This window comes from Diabrotica virgifera, chromosome 8 (genome assembly GCF_917563875.1).
Source record: "Diabrotica virgifera virgifera chromosome 8, PGI_DIABVI_V3a".
NCBI lineage: Eukaryota > Metazoa > Arthropoda > Insecta > Coleoptera > Chrysomelidae > Diabrotica > Diabrotica virgifera.
The window spans coordinates 33,942,097-33,967,494 of NC_065450.1; the positions used below are offsets into that span (position 1 = coordinate 33,942,097).

General features: G+C 34.4%; 1 protein-coding gene across 3 annotated transcripts in view; it reads right to left on the minus strand.

Annotated features, from left to right (window-relative positions):
• Positions 1-25,398, minus strand: part of LOC114343072 (ras-related protein Rab-14) — a 71,326-nt gene that overhangs the window by 41,544 nt on the left and 4,384 nt on the right. For all 3 annotated transcript variants that reach the window (XM_028293887.2, XM_050659414.1, XM_028293886.2), the window contains exon 3: positions 22,764-22,913. In XM_028293887.2, the coding sequence (XP_028149688.1) occupies positions 22,764-22,913 (150 nt within the window). The remainder of the gene's footprint in view (positions 1-22,763; positions 22,914-25,398) is intronic.

Below are 25,398 nucleotides of genomic sequence, written 5' to 3' on the forward strand. Positions count from 1 at the left end.
AAGAAATAGTGTAACTCTATTCTGGGTGCCAGGACACACCGGGATATATGGTACTGAGAAAGCAGATGAGCTGGCAAGGAACGGTTCATCAACTTCATATTTGGGCCCAGAACCTGCTCTAGGAGTACCTAAAACAATAATTAGGGGACAAGTCAGGGAATGGGTCAAAAACAAATACAAAGAATACTGGGGGAACGTACCTGGTCAGCGACACAGGAGGCCCTTAATAAGGGAACCCTCAAAACGGAGAGCTGAGGAACTAATAAAATTACATAGGAGTCAGCTCCGCATAATTACAGGTCTTCTCACGGGTCACTGTGCCCTGAAAGGACACTTGAATAGAATTGGGCTGTACGAAGGGAACCTTAACTGCAGACTGTGCAATAGGGGAACTGAAACAGCATATCATGTACTGTACGAGTATGAGGCTTTGGATCACAAGAGGCAGGCTATTTATGGACAACCAAAATTAAGTCCAGCAGAATATGCCACCCAACCCATGCTAGGGATGTACAATTTGGTACGTGGAACCAAGCTTGTGGATTGGGTGACATAAAAGGTAGGATGGTTGGCACAATAAGCCCATGAGGCTGCAGTGCCATCGGAGACATATGCCAGACGACCTCCAAAAAAAAAGCCAGTCAAACTTCTAGAATATATTAATAATACATAAATAAATAAAAATGAATAAGGTCAATGACTAAAAATACCGCTAACTTACATTATTATGCTTCCAATTGGATTTCTCCTTTTTTTTTCAAAAAAATATTTTGATTTTTTAACCGTAACTTTTTTATGTTTTATCTTAGAAAGTTTAGTAAAAAATAATTTTATAGGTGTTTACAAGGTCTATAAGTCTATTAATATTAAATGTTTTTAAAATCCTCAGTCACAAAAAGGGGTGACTTTGAAAGGGTTGGTAAAGGTGGTTTTTGCATGTTATTACAAGTTTTAATTGTCCATAGCTCACTCACTTTTTGCCGTAGAAAAAATTCTTGCAAGTCAGGTTTTTGGGAATTAAATATGCTACAATTTCATATTGAAACATTTTTTAGTATCGCTGATGCTAATCGTGCTATTCTGAAGAAAAGGCCATTTTTTTCAAACTACAAAAATTCCTTATTCGCTTTTAACTCCATTTTTTTTAAACTAATCATTCTAAGCCGGTCAAACTTCTAGAACCTATTAACGGTACATAGATAAAAAAAGACCAAATAAGGTCAATGACTAATTTTAATTAGGATGGTGATTAGGGGGTTGCTTGCGATCACTTTTTCGCTGAAAAAATAGGGACTGACATTCTTTTCATTATAAGTCAGTTAATTTTTGAGCTAGAGACTTTTTTTGATTTCTGGAGATAGATATTTTTAAGTACTTTAAATAAGTTTCAACAAGTTGTCCTCGAAAAATTCGTAGTTTTCCCGTCTTTTGACTTTGAAACTACAATATTTAGCATTTGACGAAGAAGAGCCAATAATTAAATATAGCTCGATTACTATTGGTCTTAAAGAAAATTTTATAAAACGGTTTTGTTTATTTTTTAAAAGGTACATTTTTGTTAAGTAAAATTGTTTTGATAAAACGAAAACTTTTGGAGTTATTAGCAGAAAACTTATTAAAAACATTGATTTTTTCGATACAAAACTAAACTTTCGATAGCGAATAAATCGAAAACTATCAATTTTATCAAAAAAAATATATAGAACGTTGTTTGCTTAGAATGAACGTTTTTACTAACTTTTGCGATTAAAATATAATAAAAAATTTCCACCCCCGAGATGGGGTGGCAACCACCCCCATGGTAAAAGCGCCTTTCGGCATGGTATAGATTTTGATCGTTGGACTATCCACTACTTATTCTCAAATTTTCAAGCAAATCGATCCATTCTGTAAAAATTGCGAGGTTTTGTCCAATTTTAAGCTTCATTACTAGGACTAAAAGGAAGAATTGCAATACTGACTTTTGGGTCCCCAGACACAGACGAGTAATATCGTAGTATTGATAACTCAGTTTGTGAAACATTTGTATTTGTATCACTGTTTTCCCAAAGGTTTGATATATTAAAAATATTAATTGTTTTTTATGTAATTCACTCGATAGTTTTTTATTTCTCAACCTTAGGTAATATTAAATTTTCTTAACAACAGTAGGTAACTTTGTTGCTGTGACTTTTATTGTAATTTATTTATTACCGTTCTATATTTTTATCTTTATATTCGTAATAGTCTGTAAGTATGGTGTTCAAGCTGTTTAATGTTGAGTACATCAATCTCCTCGATATTGAAAAAAGATTAAACACTTCAATGAATTAACTTTATAAAATACACGTTCACGTTATAATAGCCATTTTCTAATTATTGCCAGTGACACTCTGACGGTTACGTATCAATAGGGCTTTTCATCGATTGTCATTTGTTTCGAGCTTCTGTCATATGTTGTATAATCTGTGTATAATATTAATATAAACGGATTTTACGACATATGACAGAAGCTCGAAACAAATGAGTGTGAATGAAAAGCCCTCTACTACACATCGACATACAATTTTTTTATTCAACTTGTTTGAAAATGAATCGTGACGCATGGGAAAAGTAGAGTGGAATAACAATACCACACCAATCACGCTATAAATATTTGCTCTTTAAGCATATTAAGCATAGTCTATATTATTTAAAAAAAATCACGAAACGACTTCATAAATTATTAACCTATTAATTTTCTAATTTTATCAATGCATTTAGAAAACCTGTAGAATTAACTTAAATTATATTTTATTATAGCCGCAAGCTTTGACCTTTATGACGTATAAAAGAGTCCCAAAAGGGCAATATATTAAATAAGTGCAGAGACAGTCCCTTTATCTAATTAAAGGAGTGTCTAATGAATAGGGGGAACAAAAACGAACGAACTAAATTATTAACTGTGCTAAAATAAATACATGGTTAATAATATTAATGTCCGACTGGTTTTATTTTGACATATAATGACATGATTTCGAAGTCAGTTAAAGATGATATAATGCCCTAGGGCGTTATTTTGAAAAATAACGCCCTTGGGCATTAAATTTAAATAACTAGTTAAATACTGTCAAGTTGACAAATAAAAACCTAAGTAAAACTATGGTTACCACAATTACGTTACGACTATTGCTGGTAAAATGTACTTATTTGAAAACTAATTAATTAAAAATTCATTCAAATTTTTGGCATAAAAAGAAGAATTTAGTCGTCGGACATTAAACTTTGAAGGTACCACAATTATTATAGATAATACCCTTGGTACCTTAATAACTATAATATTCATTTAAATCATAGTGATTAATAGTCCATGGGGTGAGACCGCTCCCGTCTGGAAAAATTTCTGATTCGGTTTCTTTGTGGATTCCTATTCAAAAATGTCCCCTTTAAACAAATCTAAAGGGTGCCGGGCGTAATTTTTGGGCAGAAATTGTTTAAACAATTTTGTTAAACAAATACAAAAGATCACGTTTTCTTGCTTCGGAACATATATTTTTAAGTTTTGAGGGTCATTCTAAACAAGAAAGGTATCTTGTTAATTTTTATCAAAAATTGATAGTTTTCGAGTTATAGGCGATTTAAAATCTAAAAAATGCGAATACGCATTTTCGAGGCCTAAAAACTTATATTTAAATTAGTATTTTTAAGGTTGCCAGATACTTAGATTGAAGTTAAAATATTCAGCTTCAAGATTCTGAAGAGTGATTGCGTCTAACCTTAATTTAAACCGTCGTTTTTTAATTGTTAAATATGCATGTCCATCCGATTTTTTTGCCGGTGCGGCGCGCTCTGTTTAAAAAATCTCCAATTTTCCTCCGAAAAATATGTTTTCTAGATTCTTTGGGATATTCTAAATAAAATAAGTTTCTTGCCATTTTTCTCAAAAATTAACAGTTTTAAATTTTAAAGTTATAAGCGATTCAAAATCCGAAAATGCGTTTTTGGTATTTTTCGGATTTTAAATCGCTTATAATTTTAAAACTATTAACTTTTGAGAAAAATGCCAAGAAACTTATTTTATTTAGAATATCCCAAAGAATCTAGAAAAAATATTTTTCGGAGGAAAATAGAGATTTTTGAAATAGAGCGCGCCGCACCGGCAAAAAAATCGGATAAACACGCATATTTAACAATTAAAAAACATCGGTATAAATTAAGGCTAGACACAATAACTCGGGATCTTGAAGCAGAATGTTTAATTTAACACAAAACAAAAACAAAATAAACAAAATAAACACAAAACACAATATAAATTATAAAAAAATTCCAATAAGCACAGCAAATACGCTAATGTCACTGTCATTGAAAATTATAAACGTCAAAATTCATAACAAACAAAGTATAAAAGTAAAACATACTGACCCATTGTTACCGTTAAAAATCCTTTAAAATATTTTCGAAGTTAATTATTGACATGAATTAGAATAATTATTGTATAAAATAAACAAGTTTATTTAATATTAAAAGTGGCATTCACCACTCGAACCTAACTTCAGCCCGTGAGGAATGAACTATTACTCACGGGTAAAAAATGGGTGTGTCGATCGGATAGCTCAGTGCGACTAGCGGCTGACCCACACTTCACTTCGCCGTGAGGTATGTGCGTTCAAGTCCAGCCCAGGCCATCGGAAAAACAAAAAGGCTAACGCGTCAGTATAAAATTCTAAATATGAATCTGGCGCTTAGACTGGAATATGTGGGCATCTGATCGACCTATGAGGGAGCAGTACGGCAAGGGATAAGGGCTTGCAGCTCGGTGAAACTTCCCCATAGATCCCTACCGAAGGGCGTTGACGCCTAATAACGGTGTATACATACAAAATAATGGGTGTTATTATCTATTCAAAAATAGAGAGTAATGAGCATGTTATTAAACGGTCGTAGAAAAACGATTTTACTAATTACTTCAGATAAAAATGGGAGTATGTATTTAAGTATTTTATATTAAATGAAAATAGTTTTCACCCATGTAATGTTATATTCTTGAGTTAATACTTTGATTTACGCATTGGGAATACCAACATTCGAAAATTTTGAAGTAAATACCACACCAAAGAGAAAACAATTGCAATGTTTTTTTAAACTCCCTTTGGAGTGATAAGCCCCTTTAGCCAAGGCAAATGAATATAAGCGTAATAACTACAGATGAATAATGGAACTTGGATCATTCAAACCAAATAAATATAAGGGCAAAATTAAAGGTTCTTAAACCAAATATAGGTGTGAAATTATAACCTAAATACCCCTAATGACAGGCGATTCTATCAGTGTGGATTAGAAAACGAAGATAATTTTTGATGAAGTTGAATATTTGTTTTAATGCAAATTTAAATAAGGAATCGAACTTCGTAACTCCTAGGTTTTCACTCAACGTGACCGGAAGTAGAACCAGAAGTAGATATTTGAAGTCTTCGTGTAACTTTGCGTCGATTGATATACGATTTCGCCAATTTTGAGTCATTTTTGCCAAACCTCCGGTCATAACTTTTTAAGGTACTTTTAAGGTAAGATTTTTTCTCAGACCTTTATCAAAAATGAACATAAAACTTTTTATATATTAATATCTAACTCTTAGAGAATACAAAAAATATATCTTTTTTCAATTATGCACGTGAGGTATCTTACGTGACAATCTACCACCGTTAGTGAAAAATTACGCAAAAAAAAGATTTTACGGAAATTTGAAAAAATTTTGTGAAAAAATCGCCCGTTTTTCTTCAGTTTTTCATGATTAAAAAATATTAATTTTTTATTTTTTGGTCAAATTGTGGTAAATTGTCACGTAAGAAACCTTCCTTTTTCAAATGCAGTGATTTTTTTGTTTTAGATATCCCAATTCGGAGATTAACTGTCCGCCATCATTTTTCGGGGCCTCGACTTTTGCGCCCGCTACAATATTAGTGTACGTGCATAAATGAAAAAAGATATATTTTTTGTACTCTTAAGAGTTAGATATTAATACGAAAAAAGTTTTATTTTCATTTTTAATAAAGGTTCTGAGAAAAAAATTCTTGAAAAAAATGATTATTTTTGGTCTTCTAAAGTTACTATGGTTTGTTGTTTAACCAAGAGGAGTGATTCAAATTTACCGCCCTGTATTGCTTGTTTGTAATTGGTCCAACCGCATACAAGTTTACTCCACTGTTATAAAATTTTGATACTAATGACATTTATCAAATTTTGACACTAGTGACATTTCATAGGTTAATTAAGTTATATCGGCGATTTTTGTGTTTTCTGTGTTATTCCTTTAATTTTTAGATTGTTAGTCTGCTTTTATATAAAAAGCAGTATATTAATTTAATATAATATTTATGGATTACCGTTAAGGGCCGACTAGATCAACCAAAAAAGAAGATATATTTGGTTATTATTCTAGTGACTTTCTTGGGTTTGAATCTGTCTTTTTAGTTTACGCATCCTGGTTAAAAAATAAACTATAGTACCTTAACCGGAAATGATATCAAAACCGGAACTAAACATTCAAGCTCAACTTTTCAATATGCCATTATTGATATAATATACAGTTAATATACAGTTGATCCAAAAAACGGCGCAACCCAGACATCCAAAGTGAAAGTTATCCTTCAACACCAAATTGTTCTATATGGTCCACATATTGTTCAGTAAAAAGTCGCACCATTTTGAGCGTCGGGTTTGGGGGTAGGTGGGGGAGAAGTCGGTAAATTAGGAATTTTTTACGTTTTTCGTCAATATTTCTAAAACTATGCGGTTTAGCATAAACAATGTTCTATACAAAAATGTTCTACATTCAATTTTAAACAAAAAAGGTCGTATGCATAATCCTTCTAAAATGAACGGTTCCAAAGTTACGGAGGTAGTATATTATAATTGATCCAAAAAAAAGCCTAACCCCGTCATCCCAAATTAAAGTTTTCCTCGAACACCAAATTGTTCTGTATGGTCCACATGTTCTGTATTGTCCAGTAAAAAGTTACACTATTTTGAGCGTCGGGTTTGGGGTGGAGGGGAGGGGAAAAGTTGGTAAATTAGTAGTTTTTTAGATTTTTCGTCTGTATTTTTAAACCTAAGAGGTATAGTGTGAAAAATATTCTATACAAAAATGTTGTAGAGTACATTTGAAACGAAAAAGATCCTATGCATAATTGTTCTAAAATCAACGGTTCCGGAGTTACGGAGAGTGTAAAGTGGAGGTTTTCCTTATTTTTTACAGTTTGGACAAATTATAACATTATTACGGAAGAAACTAATCTTTTTAACAGGATTTTGTTTTCTAAATATAATTTTCTATTTCATTAGCCGGTGGTATGTTACTGATAAGCCCTTGAAGGAACGTCAACCTCACCAAGAGGCTTCTACAGGCCTAGGCCATATAAATCTCTGGTACGGAGAAACTGAATCTGAACTTTCTATGGACAATATCGCATGAATATCTTTCCAATAGTAAAATTTTCGTCTCAAATTTAATGTAGTACATTTTTGTATACAATATTGTTCACGCTAAACCGCCTAGGTTTAGAAATATTGATGAAAAACATAAAAAACTACTAATTTGCCGACTTCTCCCCTCCACCTCCCCCCAAACCCGACGTTCAAAATGGTGTAACTATTTACTGAACAATATGTGGACGATATGGAACAATTTGGTGTTGGAGGAAAACTTTTATTTTGGATGACGGGGTTAGGCCATTTTTTGGACCAATTATTACCGTAGTCCACTTATATTTTCCCCCATTTTAACTGCCTATAACTTCTAAACGGCTCAAGATAGAAATATGCGGTTTTCGCTGAAATGTTTAATTTTAGTAAAAGTTTTGTCTGAATGGATTGACTTTTTTATATCTCTTTCAAATACGAAAAGAAAAATGGTGGATTTTGGAAAAAAACGTTGACTTTTTTTAATGGAACACCCAGTATATTTTTTTGTAAATTGAAAGAAAGGTCATTCACCTATCCAGCGATAAAAAGTTTTTCAAAATCGGTTGTCAAATCACTGAGTAATTAATTTTTAAAATGAGAGGTGCAACGTGGATATCACATACCCAAATAACATAACTAAGCGAATTGATGTGATTTCCACATTGCATCTCTCATTTTAAAAATTAATTGCTGTTATTTGACAACCGATTTAAAAAAAATATATATCGTTGGATAGGTAAATGACCATTTTTTCAAGTTTTTATGTAAATGACCATTTTTTATATTGCTTTTAAATAAAAAATGGCGAATTTTTGAAATAAAAAACGTTGTTGAGTTTTTTTATTGAAACACCCAGTATATTTTTTTGTAGCTTGAAAAAACGCTGATTTACTTATCCACGATATAATTTTTTTTAAAATCGGTTGTCAAATAACAGCAATAATTTTTAAAATGAGAAATGCAATGTGGAAATCACATAACATAATATCATTTTGCTTAGTTATGTTATTTAGGTATGTGATATCCACGTTGCACCGCTCATTTTAAAAATTAATTACTCAGTGATTTAACAACCGATTTTGAAAAACTTTATATCGCTGGATAGGTGAATGACTTTTCTTTCAATTTACAAAATATACTGGGTGTTTTACCATTAAAAAAAAGTCAACAACGTTTTTTTTTCCAAAAATCCGCCATTTTTTTGGTATTTGAAAGTGAATAAAAAATTCAATAAATTCAGACAAAACTTTTACTAAAATAAAACATTTCAGCGAAAACCGCATTTTTCTATCTTAAGCCCTTTAGAAGTTATAGGCAGTTAAAATGGGGGAAAATATAAGTGGACACCTCCATAACTTTGGAACCGTTCGTTTTAGAAGGATTATGCATAGGACCTTTTTTGTTTAAAATTCAATGTAGAATTTTAAAATTTTGTATAGAACATTGTTCACGCTAAACCGCATAGTTTTGGAAATACATATTGACGAAAAACGTAAAAAACTCTTAATTTACCGACTTCTCCCCCACCTCCCCCCAAACCCGACGCTCAAAAGGGTGTGACTTTTTTCTGAACAATCATCATCATTCTCTTTGCCTTATCCCTATGCGGGGTCGGCTTCCCTAATTGCATTTCTCCACACAATTCTGTCTTGGGTCATATCAATGTTAATCCCCTTTACCAACATGTCCTGCCTTATCGCCTCCCCCCAGGTCTTCTTTGGTCTTCCTCTCCTACTCCTTCCAGGAATCTGCACTTCAGCTATTCTTCGTATTGGGTGATTAACGTCTCGACGTTGAACATGACCGAACCATCTTAACCTATGCTCTCTCATTTTGGCATCAATTGGTGCCACACCTAGACTTCCCCTAATATACTCATTTCTAATTTTATCCTTCTTTGTCACTCCACTCATCCATCTAAGCATTCTCATTTCCGCCACATGCATTCGTTGTTCCTCTTTCTTTTTCACTGCCCAACATTCAGTTCCGTACATCATAGCCGGTCTTATGGCTGTTTTATAGAATTTTCCCTTCAGCTTCATTGGAATTTTTCTGTCACACAACACACCACTCGCTTCTTTCCACTTCATCCATCCAGCCCTAATTCTACTGCATGCATCTCCATCTATTTCTCCATTACTCTGTAATACCGATCCTAGGTACTTAAAACTATTGCTTTTCACAATCATTTCACCATCCAAAGATACCATTTTATTTGTACTAGCTCCATCTTTAAATGAACATTCCAAATACTCTGTTTTTGTCCTACTAAGTTTTAAACCTTTTTCCTCCAGAGCTTGTCTCCACTGTTCCAGTTTTTGTTCTAAGTCTCTTTCACTATTTCCTACTAACACGACATCATCAGCATACATTAAGCACCATGGAATGTTACCCTGTAGTTTCGCTGTTATCTGGTCCAAAACTAATGAGAATAAATACGGACTAAGCACAGAGCCTTGGTGCAATCCTACTTTCACATGAAATTTATCAGTCTCTCCCACACCTGTCCTAACACTAGTCGTTACTCCCTCATACATATCCCTCACAATCTTTACATATTCACCAGGGACTCCTTTCTTATTGAGTGCCCACCACAGAATTTCTCGAGGAACTCTATCATATGCTTTCTCAAGATCAATGAATACCATATGAGCGTTTGTTTCTTTACTCCTGTATTTTTCCATCAACTGCCTTATAATGAAAATTGCATCTGTTGTTGATCTACCCTGCATAAAGCCAAATTGATTCTCGGATATTTCGGTCTCTTCACGTATCCGTCTGTCAATTACTCTTTCCCATATTTTCATGGTGTGGCTAAGCAGTTTTATAGCCCTGTAGTTTGTACATTGTTGTATATCTCCCTTGTTTTTGTAAACAGGTACCAGTATACTGCTTCTCCATTCGTCTGGCATTTGTCCGACTTCCATAATTCTATTAAATAGACCTGCTAGCCACCTTGTTCCTGTCTCTCCCAATGCTCTCCATACTTCCCCAGGAATATCATCTGGTCCTACCGCTCTTCCTTTCTTTATTTTTTGAAGCGCTTGAGCCACTTCCTCGTTGGTTATTTTGGTGACCATTGCTGCTACTGTCTCCGTTGACTCTACAGGCTGTCTGTCAAATTCTTCATTTAATAAGCTGTCAAAGTACTTTCTCCATCTCTTTTTGACTTCCCTTTCGTGAACTAGTATTTTATTATTTTCATCACGGATACATCTAATCTGATTAAAATCTTTTGCTTTCCTTGCTCTCTGTTTGGCTATTTTATATATCTTCGTTTCGCCTTCCCTGGTATCACTTTTTTCTGAACAATATGTGGACCATATAGAACAATTTTGTGTTGAAGGATAACTTTCACTTTGGATGTCTGGGTTTGGGTCTAGTTATACCATACTAATATGTACTAGCTCTGCGACTATAATGTGGCTCTTCCGGATACAACTTTTTAACCGGAAGTGATATAAAAACCGGAAGTATTTATTTATTCCAATCATGCTAAGGCGCGCCAAATAATATATTGCTTGTATTATTTCGACGACTTTAAAACAGTACTTCCAGTTGTAACTCTAAAACCGGAAGTCCGAGATCAAATTTCTTATCTCTGATACCATCTTTGGGTTATAAGCTCTAATTCGACACCTCATTTGTCATTCTATCTATTTTAATAAAGGAGGAGTTATATTCGCGGACAGACAGGCACTAAACCGGAAGTGTATATTTGTTCTCGTCTTGCTAAGGAGCGTCGAACAATATATCGCTTGTACTATTTCGAGGACTTTAAAACAGTACTTCCGGTTGCACCTCTAAAACCCGAAGTCCCAGGTCAAATTTCCCACTTTTAATACCATCCGTGGGTTATAAGCTTTCATTCGATACGCCATATGCCTTGCTTTGCCCGTGAAGTGTAGCATATCAATGTGTGGTAAAGATGGTCGAAATAAGGTTTACAGAAGGGCTGGAGAACATTCTGCTGTCTGCACTTGGTCACACCAGGTTACTTTTGATAGGTTTGTCGATTGTTCCAACTCGATACAAAACCGTTCTTGAATCGTTACGCGCATGCGCAATAACGAATAATTATGCGCAGTAACACATTTTTCGTTACTCCGCGGTTCACGAACCGTTCAAGAACGGTTTTGCATCGAGTTGGAACAAACCTGATAATGATTCAATAATGTTTTAGGCAGGGATTTCTTTTCAGGCATATACGGATTTTGACTTAATTGATAGGGCGCCTTAACAGCACGCAGAACGGAGCATAACGGAGATCCTAGAACATCGTGCTGCTAATGCTGGGTTTGTTGGCAAGTAAATAGCGAATAAGAAAAAAATAAATAGATAAAAAATGTCTTCAATTTTGTAGGTGGCCCGTTTTCTGTGACGCTCAGTGTAGTTTCTAATGCATGAATTGAAGTGTGTGTGTGTGTGTGTGTGTGTGTGTGTGTGTGTGTGTGTGTGTGTGTGTGTGTGTGTGTGTGTGTGTGTGTGTGTGTGTGTGTGTGTGTGTGTGTGTGTGTGTGTGTGTGTGTGTGTGTGTGTGTGTGTGTGTGTGTGTGTGTGTGTGTGTGTGTGTGTGTGTGTGTGTGTGTGTGTGTGTGTGTGTGTGTGTGTGTGTGTGTGTGTGTGTGTGTGTGTGTGTGTGTGTGTGTGTGTGTGTGTGTGTGTGTGTGTGTGTGTGTGTGTGTGTGTGTGTGTGTGTGTGTGTGTGTGTGTGTGTGTGTGTGTGTGTGTGTGTGTGTGTGTGTGTGTGTGTGTGTGTGTGTGTGTGTGTGTGTGTGTGTGTGTGTGTGTGTGTGTGTGTGTGTGTGTGTGTGTGTGTGTGTGTGTGTGTGTGTGTGTGTGTGTGTGTGTGTGTGTGTGTGTGTGTGTGTGTGTGTGTGTGTGTGTGTGTGTGTGTGTGTGTGTGTGTGTGTGTGTGTGTGTGTGTGTGTGTGTGTGTGTGTGTGTGTGTGTGTGTGTGTGTGTGTGTGTGTGTGTGTGTGTGTGTGTGTGTGTGTGTGTGTGTGTGTGTGTGTGTGTGTGTGTGTGTGTGTGTGTGTGTGTGTGTGTGTGTGTGTGTGTGTGTGTGTGTGTGTGTGTGTGTGTGTGTGTGTGTGTGTGTGTGTGTGTGTGTGTGTGTGTGTGTGTGTGTGTGTGTGTGTGTGTGTGTGTGTGTGTGTGTGTGTGTGTGTGTGTGTGTGTGTGTGTGTGTGTGTGTGTGTGTGTGTGTGTGTGTGTGTGTGTGTGTGTGTGTGTGTGTGTGTGTGTGTGTGTGTGTGTGTGTGTGTGTGTGTGTGTGTGTGTGTGTGTGTGTGTGTGTGTGTGTGTGTGTGTGTGTGTGTGTGTGTGTGTGTGTGTGTGTGTGTGTGTGTGTGTGTGTGTGTGTGTGTGTGTGTGTGTGTGTGTGTGTGTGTGTGTGTGTGTGTGTGTGTGTGTGTGTGTGTGTGTGTGTGTGTGTGTGTGTGTGTGTGTGTGTGTGTGTGTGTGTGTGTGTGTGTGTGTGTGTGTGTGTGTGTGTGTGTGTGTGTGTGTGTGTGTGTGTGTGTGTGTGTGTGTGTGTGTGTGTGTGTGTGTGTGTGTGTGTGTGTGTGTGTGTGTGTGTGTGTGTGTGTGTGTGTGTGTGTGTGTGTGTGTGTGTGTGTGTGTGTGTGTGTGTGTGTGTGTGTGTGTGTGTGTGTGTGTGTGTGTGTGTGTGTGTGTGTGTGTGTGTGTGTGTGTGTGTGTGTGTGTGTGTGTGTGTGTGTGTGTGTGTGTGTGTGTGTGTGTGTGTGTGTGTGTGTGTGTGTGTGTGTGTGTGTGTGTGTGTGTGTGTGTGTGTGTGTGTGTGTGTGTGTGTGTGTGTGTGTGTGTGTGTGTGTGTGTGTGTGTGTGTGTGTGTGTGTGTGTGTGTGTGTGTGTGTGTGTGTGTGTGTGTGTGTGTGTGTGTGTGTGTGTGTGTGTGTGTGTGTGTGTGTGTGTGTGTGTGTGTGTGTGTGTGTGTGTGTGTGTGTGTGTGTGTGTGTGTGTGTGTGTGTGTGTGTGTGTGTGTGTGTGTGTGTGTGTGTGTGTGTGTGTGTGTGTGTGTGTGTGTGTGTGTGTGTGTGTGTGTGTGTGTGTGTGTGTGTGTGTGTGTGTGTGTGTGTGTGTGTGTGTGTGTGTGTGTGTGTGTGTGTGTGTGTGTGTGTGTGTGTGTGTGTGTGTGTGTGTGTGTGTGTGTGTGTGTGTGTGTGTGTGTGTGTGTGTGTGTGTGTGTGTGTGTGTGTGTGTGTGTGTGTGTGTGTGTGTGTGTGTGTGTGTGTGTGTGTGTGTGTGTGTGTGTGTGTGTGTGTGTGTGTGTGTGTGTGTGTGTGTGTGTGTGTGTGTGTGTGTGTGTGTGTGTGTGTGTGTGTGTGTGTGTGTGTGTGTGTGTGTGTGTGTGTGTGTGTGTGTGTGTGTGTGTGTGTGTGTGTGTGTGTGTGTGTGTGTGTGTGTGTGTGTGTGTGTGTGTGTGTGTGTGTGTGTGTGTGTGTGTGTGTGTGTGTGTGTGTGTGTGTGTGTGTGTGTGTGTGTGTGTGTGTGTGTGTGTGTGTGTGTGTGTGTGTGTGTGTGTGTGTGTGTGTGTGTGTGTGTGTGTGTGTGTGTGTGTGTGTGTGTGTGTGTGTGTGTGTGTGTGTGTGTGTGTGTGTGTGTGTGTGTGTGTGTGTGTGTGTGTGTGTGTGTGTGTGTGTGTGTGTGTGTGTGTGTGTGTGTGTGTGTGTGTGTGTGTGTGTGTGTGTGTGTGTGTGTGTGTGTGTGTGTGTGTGTGTGTGTGTGTGTGTGTGTGTGTGTGTGTGTGTGTGTGTGTGTGTGTGTGTGTGTGTGTGTGTGTGTGTGTGTGTGTGTGTGTGTGTGTGTGTGTGTGTGTGTGTGTGTGTGTGTGTGTGTGTGTGTGTGTGTGTGTGTGTGTGTGTGTGTGTGTGTGTGTGTGTGTGTGTGTGTGTGTGTGTGTGTGTGTGTGTGTGTGTGTGTGTGTGTGTGTGTGTGTGTGTGTGTGTGTGTGTGTGTGTGTGTGTGTGTGTGTGTGTGTGTGTGTGTGTGTGTGTGTGTGTGTGTGTGTGTGTGTGTGTGTGTGTGTGTGTGTGTGTGTGTGTGTGTGTGTGTGTGTGTGTGTGTGTGTGTGTGTGTGTGTGTGTGTGTGTGTGTGTGTGTGTGTGTGTGTGTGTGTGTGTGTGTGTGTGTGTGTGTGTGTGTGTGTGTGTGTGTGTGTGTGTGTGTGTGTGTGTGTGTGTGTGTGTGTGTGTGTGTGTGTGTGTGTGTGTGTGTGTGTGTGTGTGTGTGTGTGTGTGTGTGTGTGTGTGTGTGTGTGTGTGTGTGTGTGTGTGTGTGTGTGTGAAAAAAATGGCTTGGATGCGGGTCCGTTAGCCACAGATTTTTATTTTATTTTTACCTCAATTTATTAGTTTTGTTATATTTATACCTATTTCACTTAAATGACTATATTTGTTTCTTTCAAGTAGTTTATGAGTAATTTAAATATTTCCATTTTATGACAACTTAGTTGATATTCTATACTAATTGGAAAATGAACTTGTGTTTGTCGTAAATTGTAATATAATTGATTTCTATATCTCTCGTTAATTTGGCATTCAAAGAAAATATGGTTCAAATCTCTAATCGAAACATTATCACAAAAACAGACTGATGAATTAACTATTCCTAATTTGTGCAGATGTGCCTCATATTTTCCGTGTCGAGTTTTTAATCTGACGATAGTAGAAATATCTTGCTTTGGCAGGTTATACTTAAATATGTATTCAGGTGGCGGAGGAAGTTCTTGATGTAAAGAAAAATATAAATTTTTTGATATGCTTGAAATATTTTTCCATTGTTTTTTCCATATTTTATTTATTCTAGCTTTGACGTCATTTATTGCATCTGTCGATAGGATCTGAGTTAGGATCTCACCATTTTTTATTGCATCTTTGGCCAACTCATCCACTTTCTCATTACCCAATATACCGGCATGCCCTTTTGCCCATATAAATACTACTTCCACTTTAGACAAATTTATATTAGATAAAATTTTTGATTTGTATGAACTAAAATCAGTGTTTTTAATTGCGTATATTGCAGATCTGGAGTCTATTATTATCACAGCTTTTTCAATATTATTCTCTTTGATCCATTCTAGAGCTTTTTCGATGGCTATAATCTCAGCTGTAAAAATACTACTAATACTAGATAATTTGTAATTATTATGTTGATGGGTATTTTGCACATACATAGCACATCCTGCTCCTGTTTGATTTTTAGAACCATCTGTGTAAATTACTATGTAATCCACGAAGTCGCTAAGTATAGAATTTACTAAAATATTATTATGCATGAATTGAAGAAGACCAATTTTATTATTCACACTTCTTTCGATTACTAGTTGTAAAAATACTGGTGAACTTAACTACTCATTAATAGAAATGATAAATTTATAAAACTAGAAATAAAATAATCATATCGATACTACAATTACAGAACCGTCTAATAATACCTGCATTTCATGCTAAAATAATATATAAACCATAATATAAACTCAATGCCATATGATAAGCCGACATCCAGCTATCCTATAATTTAATAATTCATAGTAGTTATGTATTTATCAATGTATGATATAACCATAATATTGCCATTTGTGGTCAAATAAACTAAAACGTCACGACGGTGACGTATTAATATTAAAATTTTCGACATATTATCGTAAAATAAATATCTAAATTATTTCAGTAAAATTATTGTACAGTAATATAACATAAAACACAATATCGTGTATCGATGAAGTAAAAAAATTACTTATTATACAGGGTGTCCCGAAAAGATTGGTCATAAATTATACCACGCATTCTGGGACAAAAATAGTTCGGTTGAACCTAACTTAGCTTAGTACAAATGTGCTCATAAAAAAGTTACAGCCCTTTGAAATTTAAAATTTATAGATTGACATTACAATACAAACATATTAATTATTCTAACATCGAAGTAAAAAAAACTCCTTGGTAGTAGGTATATTTTAATTAAAAATCTTAAAAATCCAAATGGATTACATAAATACAGTTGAGTCCGCGAGTCTTTACCCGTGCGTCATCATTTAAAGCATACGAAATAAGTCGGAAATCTATTTCACGCAACAACAACTGACAGAAAGTGGCTACTGTTCCGATTACGGGTTTCATTATAAAATTTGACGTTATCAAATATATAGAATGTCAAATGTAAGTTTTGCTTCAAAATTTTTGTACAGAATTACAGCTACACAAATTCTTTTTATTATTATAGTATAAAATCCAACAACATATTTTATTTTTGTTATTTTATTCACTTTGACGGAAATCTAAACACAGTCATTTCTTTACTGTGTGAATGACGTTAGCTTTGTATGTTTTAAATATTAATTGCCAAAACAGAATTATTTACCTTAAAATTTCAAAGCCCAATATAAAATTAGTTGTGAAAACAACTGTTTGTGTAATTTAAAGAAACTTCAAAACGCAAAATTTCGACAAAAACCGCAAAAAGTTCAACTGACTGACAGCCAAAAAATTAAACAAAGCAGAAACGTCAAACAAATTGTGCTTAAAATATGAAAACATACCGAATCGTCTTTTTTGTACCTATCTCTTTTCAATGCACTGAGTCTAGATGGTTCATAAAAATAACATGTGTTGTTACTTAATAACAAACGGCAGCTGGTTTGTCATGAGTTTCATGCGTGGAAGATAAAAAGTATGTGTTTTATCTCGCCAGGTATTAATGACACACGGGTAAAGACTCGCGGACTCAACTGTATGTTCAGAATGAACGTTTTCAGACTTATCAGTCCATCATCAGTGAACGCATATATGTACTTGCAAAATAGCCCCAAAACCAAACAATGCGGTGGTTATATGTAGAATTCAATTTACATTCTTAAATAATAAAATTATAAAGGCTTGAGGCCGATGTTAGCGGATACTTTCCGGGAACATTACGAGACCCTACCCGAAATCTCAAAACCGATTCTCAGGTTTTAAGTACATTAATAAAGTGAACTGTAAAGGGGTAACGATTATTTTTAATTGGAGTGGTAATTAGGGGGTGCTTTTAGCGTTTTATGTTGCTGAAAAAATGCAGACCAAACTTATTATTGTCATAACTCCATTCAGATTGGTGCTAGAGACTTGTATAAAAAATAAAAATAAAGATTTTCTCGTGCACTAGGAAAAAAGTTTTGAGTTTTCCACGAAAAATGCATTGGTTTTTTCATATTTCACGTTGTAAGTTTCAATTTTGGCGTTCGACGAAGAAGAACCAACTTTCAAAAAACTATTTATCCGCTTGTATAGGGGGCGCTACAGACACCATACACACCAATCTTTTTGTTTTTTTTTATAAGTTGTATTTTTTATAGGAATGATTTTTTGATAAAAGCTGGTTAATATACTTATTCCCGCTGTTATTTGTAATAAAAAAATTTACCCCCCAGAAGTGGTGGCACCCCAAGGTGAAAGCACCCTACAGCATAGGATCAACTTTGAAGTTGAGGGTAAGAAGGACCTATAGGGCTTTTCATCGATTGTCATTTGTTTCGAGCTTCTGTCATGTGTCACATAATATTAATATATCTACGTCATACGTCTTTGGTTTGTATTATTGTATATACCAATAACGTATGTCGTAGATATATTAATATTATGTGACACATGACAGAAGCTCGAAACAAATGACTGTGAATGAAAAGCCCTATAGCCAAATTTTGGTGCAAACCCATGTTAAATCATGAGGAAAACCATAGCCAACTTTACTTAACAAGCCATGAAGTTGAAACTTGGCAACATCTATTGGTAGACCGATTAATTTTGACAGTTCTCATTTGTTTTTAAATAATATTCACCGTATTTACAGAGAAACTGAAACATTTTACAATATTTCGTGCTCCAAATTATAAAGAACATTAAAAGGTATGTTATTAAGATGATTTTAGTTCAATATAATATATTTTTATATAAACTTGCGTGCATATAGAAACCCGTCCACTTCAAAATTTTGTCATTTTTAATGTCTTATATTTCCTAAACCTGTTGGCCGATTTAAGTGATTTTTTTAATATGTTATAGCCTAATTCTTTAATAATACCGCTGTAATAATATTGCTGCTACCAGTTAAATTTTTATTGTGTACCGGGCATTTATAAAATACTGAAATTAAAACTCAACTATAGACTCCGGTTTTCTTAACATTCTGTTTTTTTATTAATTCGCTTATGTTGGAAAATAAAAAAAGTTAGCTACTTTAACAACTAGATTTGTTCTTTATCAATTCAGGGTGTTTCTAAATAAGTGCGACAAACTTTAAGGGGAAAGGAACAAAATGCAAAATTTTGACGCCTGTCAAAATTTCAATGTATTTTAAATGTATCTTTTTTTTCGAATCCTGAGAAAACTAATAAGTATTTTTGAAAAATTTAAACGCAGAATGAAAGATTACTTTATTACCGAGGTCCGAAAGTCCCTTAGAATGAATAAAAAGTTTTTTTTTTTTGAATGACATATTTGAAACTAAAAATCACACTAAATTTTCTGAGTTTTTCACCCCTGTTACTTATTAAAACAAAGATAGAAGTTTTCAGGGACTTTCGGCTCTCGGTCCTAACGTAATCTTTCATTCTGCGTTTAAATTTTTGAAAAATACTTATTAGTTTTCTTAGGATTCGAAAAAAAAAATGAATCCCATTTATATTCTTGTTATTGTTTTTTTTTGTATAATAAACGTTACTTACAAGGAATCACTTTTAATTTTATTTTGTTTAAACCTCTAATTAATAATATTTTCTTGTTCGACTCAAAAAATGCTATAAATTTTACCAGAATGTGTACTTTAAAATCGTAGTTTCGAAAGCGGTAGTCTGAAAGTCAGACTACCGACGTCATCAATTGCGACGTTGCCTTTTTCTCTTCATGGCTTGTAAAGTAAAGGTGGCTATGGGAAAATCCAAAAAAATGTCACGATACTAGCCCTACATGGTAAGTATCTGGTCTTACATTCACTTTACTCTCAATATTAACATCAAACTCCAATTTTATATGTATGTTATTTTAAAACATACATGATGCATCAAGAAGATGCCGCAAGAAGATAGGTTCAGAATAATATTAGTTCTTAAGCGTACAGATTAGATGTAATATATAAAATAATTTTATAACACTCAATTGCTTGTGTAAAATGTCCTCAATTTTCAAGAAACAACTGATAACCATTTGCGTTTGGCTGATAACTAAACACTGCGAATTTTACCAATTAATACGTTCGCTAACGGTAAAATATAGCAAAACCTCTAAATTTTAAAGAACCGCTTTTAGTGACAGGAAATTTGGCATACACATAGCTAACAAGAAAAAAGTGATATTGTGCCGATGTGTGCTTTTGCCCTGGGGGTGGCTTTCACCCCTTCTCGGGGGTGAAAAAATATACGTCTAAAATAAGTCCGGAAATGAATAAACTGACTAATTTTAAGCAAGTTTTGTTCTATAGAGTTTTTACAATACAAGTCAATACTTTTCGAGTTATTTGCGAGTGAATATGTTCATTTTTCAACAAAATAACCACTTTTTAGACGGTTTTTCGTAAATAACTCAAAGAGTAAGTATTTTGTGGAAAAAAACATTCTTAGCAAAAATATAGCCTGTAAAAAAAGTGAAAAAATGGTGTATACATTTGGTCTCTAGATATACATCGGCACATTTGGTGAAATAACCAAAAAATGAAGCACTTTGTGGGAAAACTAACTACAACTTTTTTAAAGTGTTTTAAAAAGCTTTATTTTTGTTTTATAAAAAAAATATCTAGCATCAAAAGTAAACAAGTTACGCTCAAAATAAAGTTGGTCCCTTTGTTTGGTAAAAAAGTCGGGAAAATCACCCTACAATTAGCATCTAAAATGAACTTCATCGTTACCACTTCACAAGTTGCTTTACTCGTGTATTGTTTATATGACCTGTAAGTTTCTTCCGTTCAATGTCCTTATTTTTGAAAGGGCTGTACTTGCAAGGGCTTGAATGAGTCACTAATCACGAGTGTAAGCACATTTTGAACAGCTATATCTTGACCAATTTTTGTCTTAAAGAAATACAGAATATTAAAAAAATACAAAATATTCAGAAAAGCAAATCCGACTTTACTTCCGTTTCAGATTTTTAGTATTTTAAATATTTTTTAAGTTATTTTGAAAAAAAAGCATTTTTTTCAAAATTAAAAATTTTAAAAATTTTACTTGAAAACCGATTGTTTTCAAAAAGAAGCACTTTGAATCGATGAAACTTACAGATCATATTGGGACCGGGCAAGTTCGGCAAAGCGACACCTGGTTTCTACGCTCAGCAAAATTATTTGCACTTTTAATTATATTGGCCAATTATATTAGTCCTGGTTACCGGGTAATTGTCAAGGCCATAGTCCAAAAAAATAATAAGAATAAAAAATAAGATTCAGGTTATGTTATTAAAACGTAAACAATTGTGTGTATGTACTTAGTAAATAAAATTAGTTATTAAAATGCAGTACTGCAAGCAAAATACAATTAATTAAATTTATCTTTATATAATATGTAATTGCATATCATATCAATATTGTGGAGCAATATATAATTTTTCTTCTTCATTGACAGTAGATATGAAATATACGTCAATTTGACAATTTCAATTGACAATAAATTATTTAAGAAAGTTACTATATTTCTCCGCTATTCTCGCACGATCGTTTCTCGTATCCCCTCCAAGTACTTGCACACCGCGAATAAACACAGCTTAAATAAAGCAACTTTTGAAGCGGTAACGATTAATTTTATTTAAGTTGCTAATTAAGGGGTGATTTTCCCGATTTTTTTTTGCCAAAACAAAAGGAACCAACTTTATTTTGAGCGTAATTTCCTTACATTTGATACTAGAAACAATGCTGATTCTTTTTATAAAAACAGAAATAAAGCTTTTTTAAAACACTTTATAAAAGTTGCAGTGAGTTTTCCCCAAAAAGGGCTTTATTTTTTGGATATTTCACGTAGAAATTTTCTATTTGGAATTTGACGAATATGAACCTATTTTTCATTAGCTATAACTCTGCTTCTACTAGGTCTAGACACCTAATGTATACACCATTTTTTTCACTTTTTTACAGGCTATATTTTTGCTGAGAATGTTTTTTTCGACAAAATACTTACCGTCTAAAAACGTGGTTACTTTGTTGAAAAATGAACATATCCACTCGCAAATATCGCGAAAAGTATTGACTTAATAAAAAACTCTATAGAACAATAGTACTATACAGAGTGGGCCAAAGAAAACAGTCCACCTCTATACTTGGCAGTATTTATTAGATTTTAAGGAAATGACGAAACACGTCGATTTTTAATCTAAGGGGGACACATGTTTACGGTACATATATTTGTCATTTGTCAATCCCGTTCCTTCCACTTCTCCCACCCATTATTTTTAAATAGGGAATAGGGATTGTGTGCTAGCTCATTTGAAAGGTTATTTAATTCTCTATTCAGTATATTAACATTGACATAATTATTTATACAGGGTGTCCAAGAAAAATTATTTTGAATTAAATTAACTGACACAAAAAGAATAGTGTATGTAATTTATTTAACTCAAAATACATTCTACTGCTGACAGAAAATAGAAAAAAATGTTTATTTGATAAATAAACATTGTTTGTTGCTTAAATTCAATATTCAACCTACCAAGAGGCAGATGGATGGCAGCTTGAACATTGAAATTAAGCGAAAAGCAAAGTTAATTTATAAAAAAAACATTTTTTTCTGTTTTGTGACAACAATAGAATTGAATTAAATAAATTACATACATTCTTCTTTTTGTGTCAATTAATTTAATTTAAAAAATTTTTTCTTGTGTATAAATAATTATGTTAATATTTATATTACTGAATAGAGAATTGAATAACCTTTCAAATGAGCTAGCACACGACCCCTATTCCCTATTTAAAAATAATGGGTGGGAGAAGTGGAAGGAACGGGACTGACAAATGACAAATATATGTACCGTAAAAATGTGTCCCCCTTAGATTAAAAATCGACGTGTTTCGTCATTTCCTTAAAATCTAATAAATACTGCCAAATATCGAGGTGGACTGTTTTCTTTGGCCCACTCTGTATACTTAATAGGGACAGAGGAAACAAGTAATACAAACCTCTTGCATAGGTGTAACTTGATAAAAGTAGATTAGTAAGTGGTTCATTTTGTGGACCATTGTGCAACATGTAGCAAAAATTTGGTGGTTCAAATTTCAATCCGGTGTGCCAAAAAGAGTTAAAAGTTGTACCCTACCTATTTATAGATCTAAGAAAACAAATAATAATATACAAGATAGTTGATGCTTACCTGCAGCACCTCTATAGTAAGATCTTGTCACTGCTCTGAAACGTTCCTGTCCAGCAGTATCCCAAATTTGTAATTTAATTTTCTGTCCAGATACTTCAATAATACGAGTACCAAATTCCACGCCGATTGTATGAGGACAATCTGCCATAACTGTAAGAATATATAAGTATATTAGTTATTATATAAGCTTCTATAAAAATATATAAGTATACATTGATAATGATCCATAAAAAAGGAGACGACGACGTAGGGAACATCCATAAACTACGTCGTAAAAATTTTGGACTTTTTAATACCCTCCTCCTCTTCCGTCGAAAAGCGTCGTTTACAGTTGACCCCCCCCCCCTCATACCGACCCCTCCTTTTTAGTGATTTTTTTTTTAAATTCCATGTTATTTCTGGATTTTTTAAAGTTAGCTATCAAAGTTTATTTACGAATGTATCCAAATCCAAATTAGACAATACTTTTATCGGAGTTCCTATGCTTTCTTAACTGCATCATATAAATTTTGATACTTATTTTGTTTTGATTCCAATACCATTTCTTTTATTAAGTATAAATACAATGTACTAACTAAATAAAATAGAATATTTTATTTCTATTCATTCTTGTAGAATAATTGTTTCACAGAGTATTCAGTAAATAAATGAACAGTTTAATATTTATTGCTTCCAGATATTGTTCTGTATAGAAGCGTTTGTTTAAATACATAGAACAATGTTTTATTGTTTGTTATTCTGTACAAAACTGCTATCAATATTATTGTGTGTGTGCGTGTTTATGTTTTATTGGCACTGGTTTAAGCAACAAACTGGCCAGTCAATACTATCAATATTATTAAGGCTGTGAGTGATAAAAACGAAATGAAAAGTATGCGATAAAAGTAATATACCTACTAATTCTTTTTAATCCTACAATAGGGTATATTTTTTATATTCGTGAACATCAAACGACGTTGGATGCGCACTCATGGCCCCCTCCCCACTGTCGTATACCGTCGTAATAAGCAAAGACCACCCCAACCCCTTTTCAACGACCTAGTTTATGGATGTTCCCAGACCAGCATGAGTGTAAGAACTACAGTAGTCCATAGTAGGTACATTGTCCTTTTTGGAAGATGATTACAAAAGTCTTAAAAATAGTTTTAACTGGTTCGTTTGAGCGAGTCTACCACTTTCTGAAAAATTTCAGAGTACAGGTTCGACGCGTTTCCGCGTCCCACGTCATTAACATATTTACGATGTAGGACTAACGAAACGAGGCTGTAAATTTGTCGGATAAGAGATCGACAATCTGTATTATTTAAATAGTATTTATTATTTAAAGTACTTTCAATTGAAAATTAAGAGTTTTGTTATAACAAAATTACCGCTCTAGAGTGACATCTTGCGGATGTCGAACTCTACGATAGCGCCCTCTTTTTTGTCTGACAAAAATAATTTATTTTATTTTAACGTATAATTTTTGATTAAAATTAAAATCTTTGCAATAATAAAAGCTAACCGCGTTAGAGCTACAGGTTTAGGCGTGGGGCGTGCAGAAACGCGTCCAACCTGCACTCTGAAATATTTCAGAAAGTATTAGACTCGCTCAAAAGAAGCAGTTGAAACCATTTTTAAGACTTTTGTAATCATCTTCCAAAAAGGCCAATGTACTGTGGGCTACCGAGGTATTACACTATTAAACGTTGCCTATAAAATATTATTGTCAATAATACAAAAAAGATTAATGGATGAAACAAAAAATATCATAGGACAATACCAATTCGGTTTCATAAATAGCAGATCAACAACATATGCAATAAATACCATTAAACAAATCATGAAAAAAGCACACGAACATCAACATGAAATAAAATAGTTATTTATGAAACAGTTCGTGAAGTATGCTTTTTGCGAACGCACGCGAATTTTAGAGCACGAGCGACAACGGAGCGAGCAGTGATATGTAGTAAAAGTAAAGCTAATGTAGAATTTATAAAAAATCGAATATTTTTTGTTAAAAATTAGTGTGCCAAAGAAAAAACATTTTATACTTCTTATTATTTTCCTTTTTTAAATTATGAGCTTTAGTAGAAGTGGTTTAAATGCCTAGGTTGTTATAGTGTTAAATCAAAGGTTGGGTGAATAGAAAAGTTGTATGTTTTAAAACAACAATATCATCATTGTTTAACATGTTAACTGCCAATCTATTCTGGGTAGATTTTCACCAAGAACACTTCTCCATCAGCACTTGTAAGCAAGACACATTATGAAACCTTGTTTAGGCACTAATAGGCCTGGATCCCGCGTACCAAAAAAAGGTTGATTAATAGCAAGCTGAAAATTTGTTTATAGCTTAACCGGTGTCTACTCGGACAAACTTTGATGTATGCGAACACTGGAACAGGGGAAGTTTTAATTGTGGAATGTGATTTTAATTATGGAACGTGTCATCCTGATAAGTTTAAGATTGTGAAAATTGGCAGGTTGTTTTTAAGTTTGTTCAATAGCAAGCTTTATATAATAATAAAAGTTTTGTCCGACAAATATATCCATTTTAATAAACCCGACACGTAAAACATTTCAGATGACAGGAATTATGTTGGTGATAAATAGCAGTCTGATTTTTGAGAGTTTAATGAAAGGGTAACAA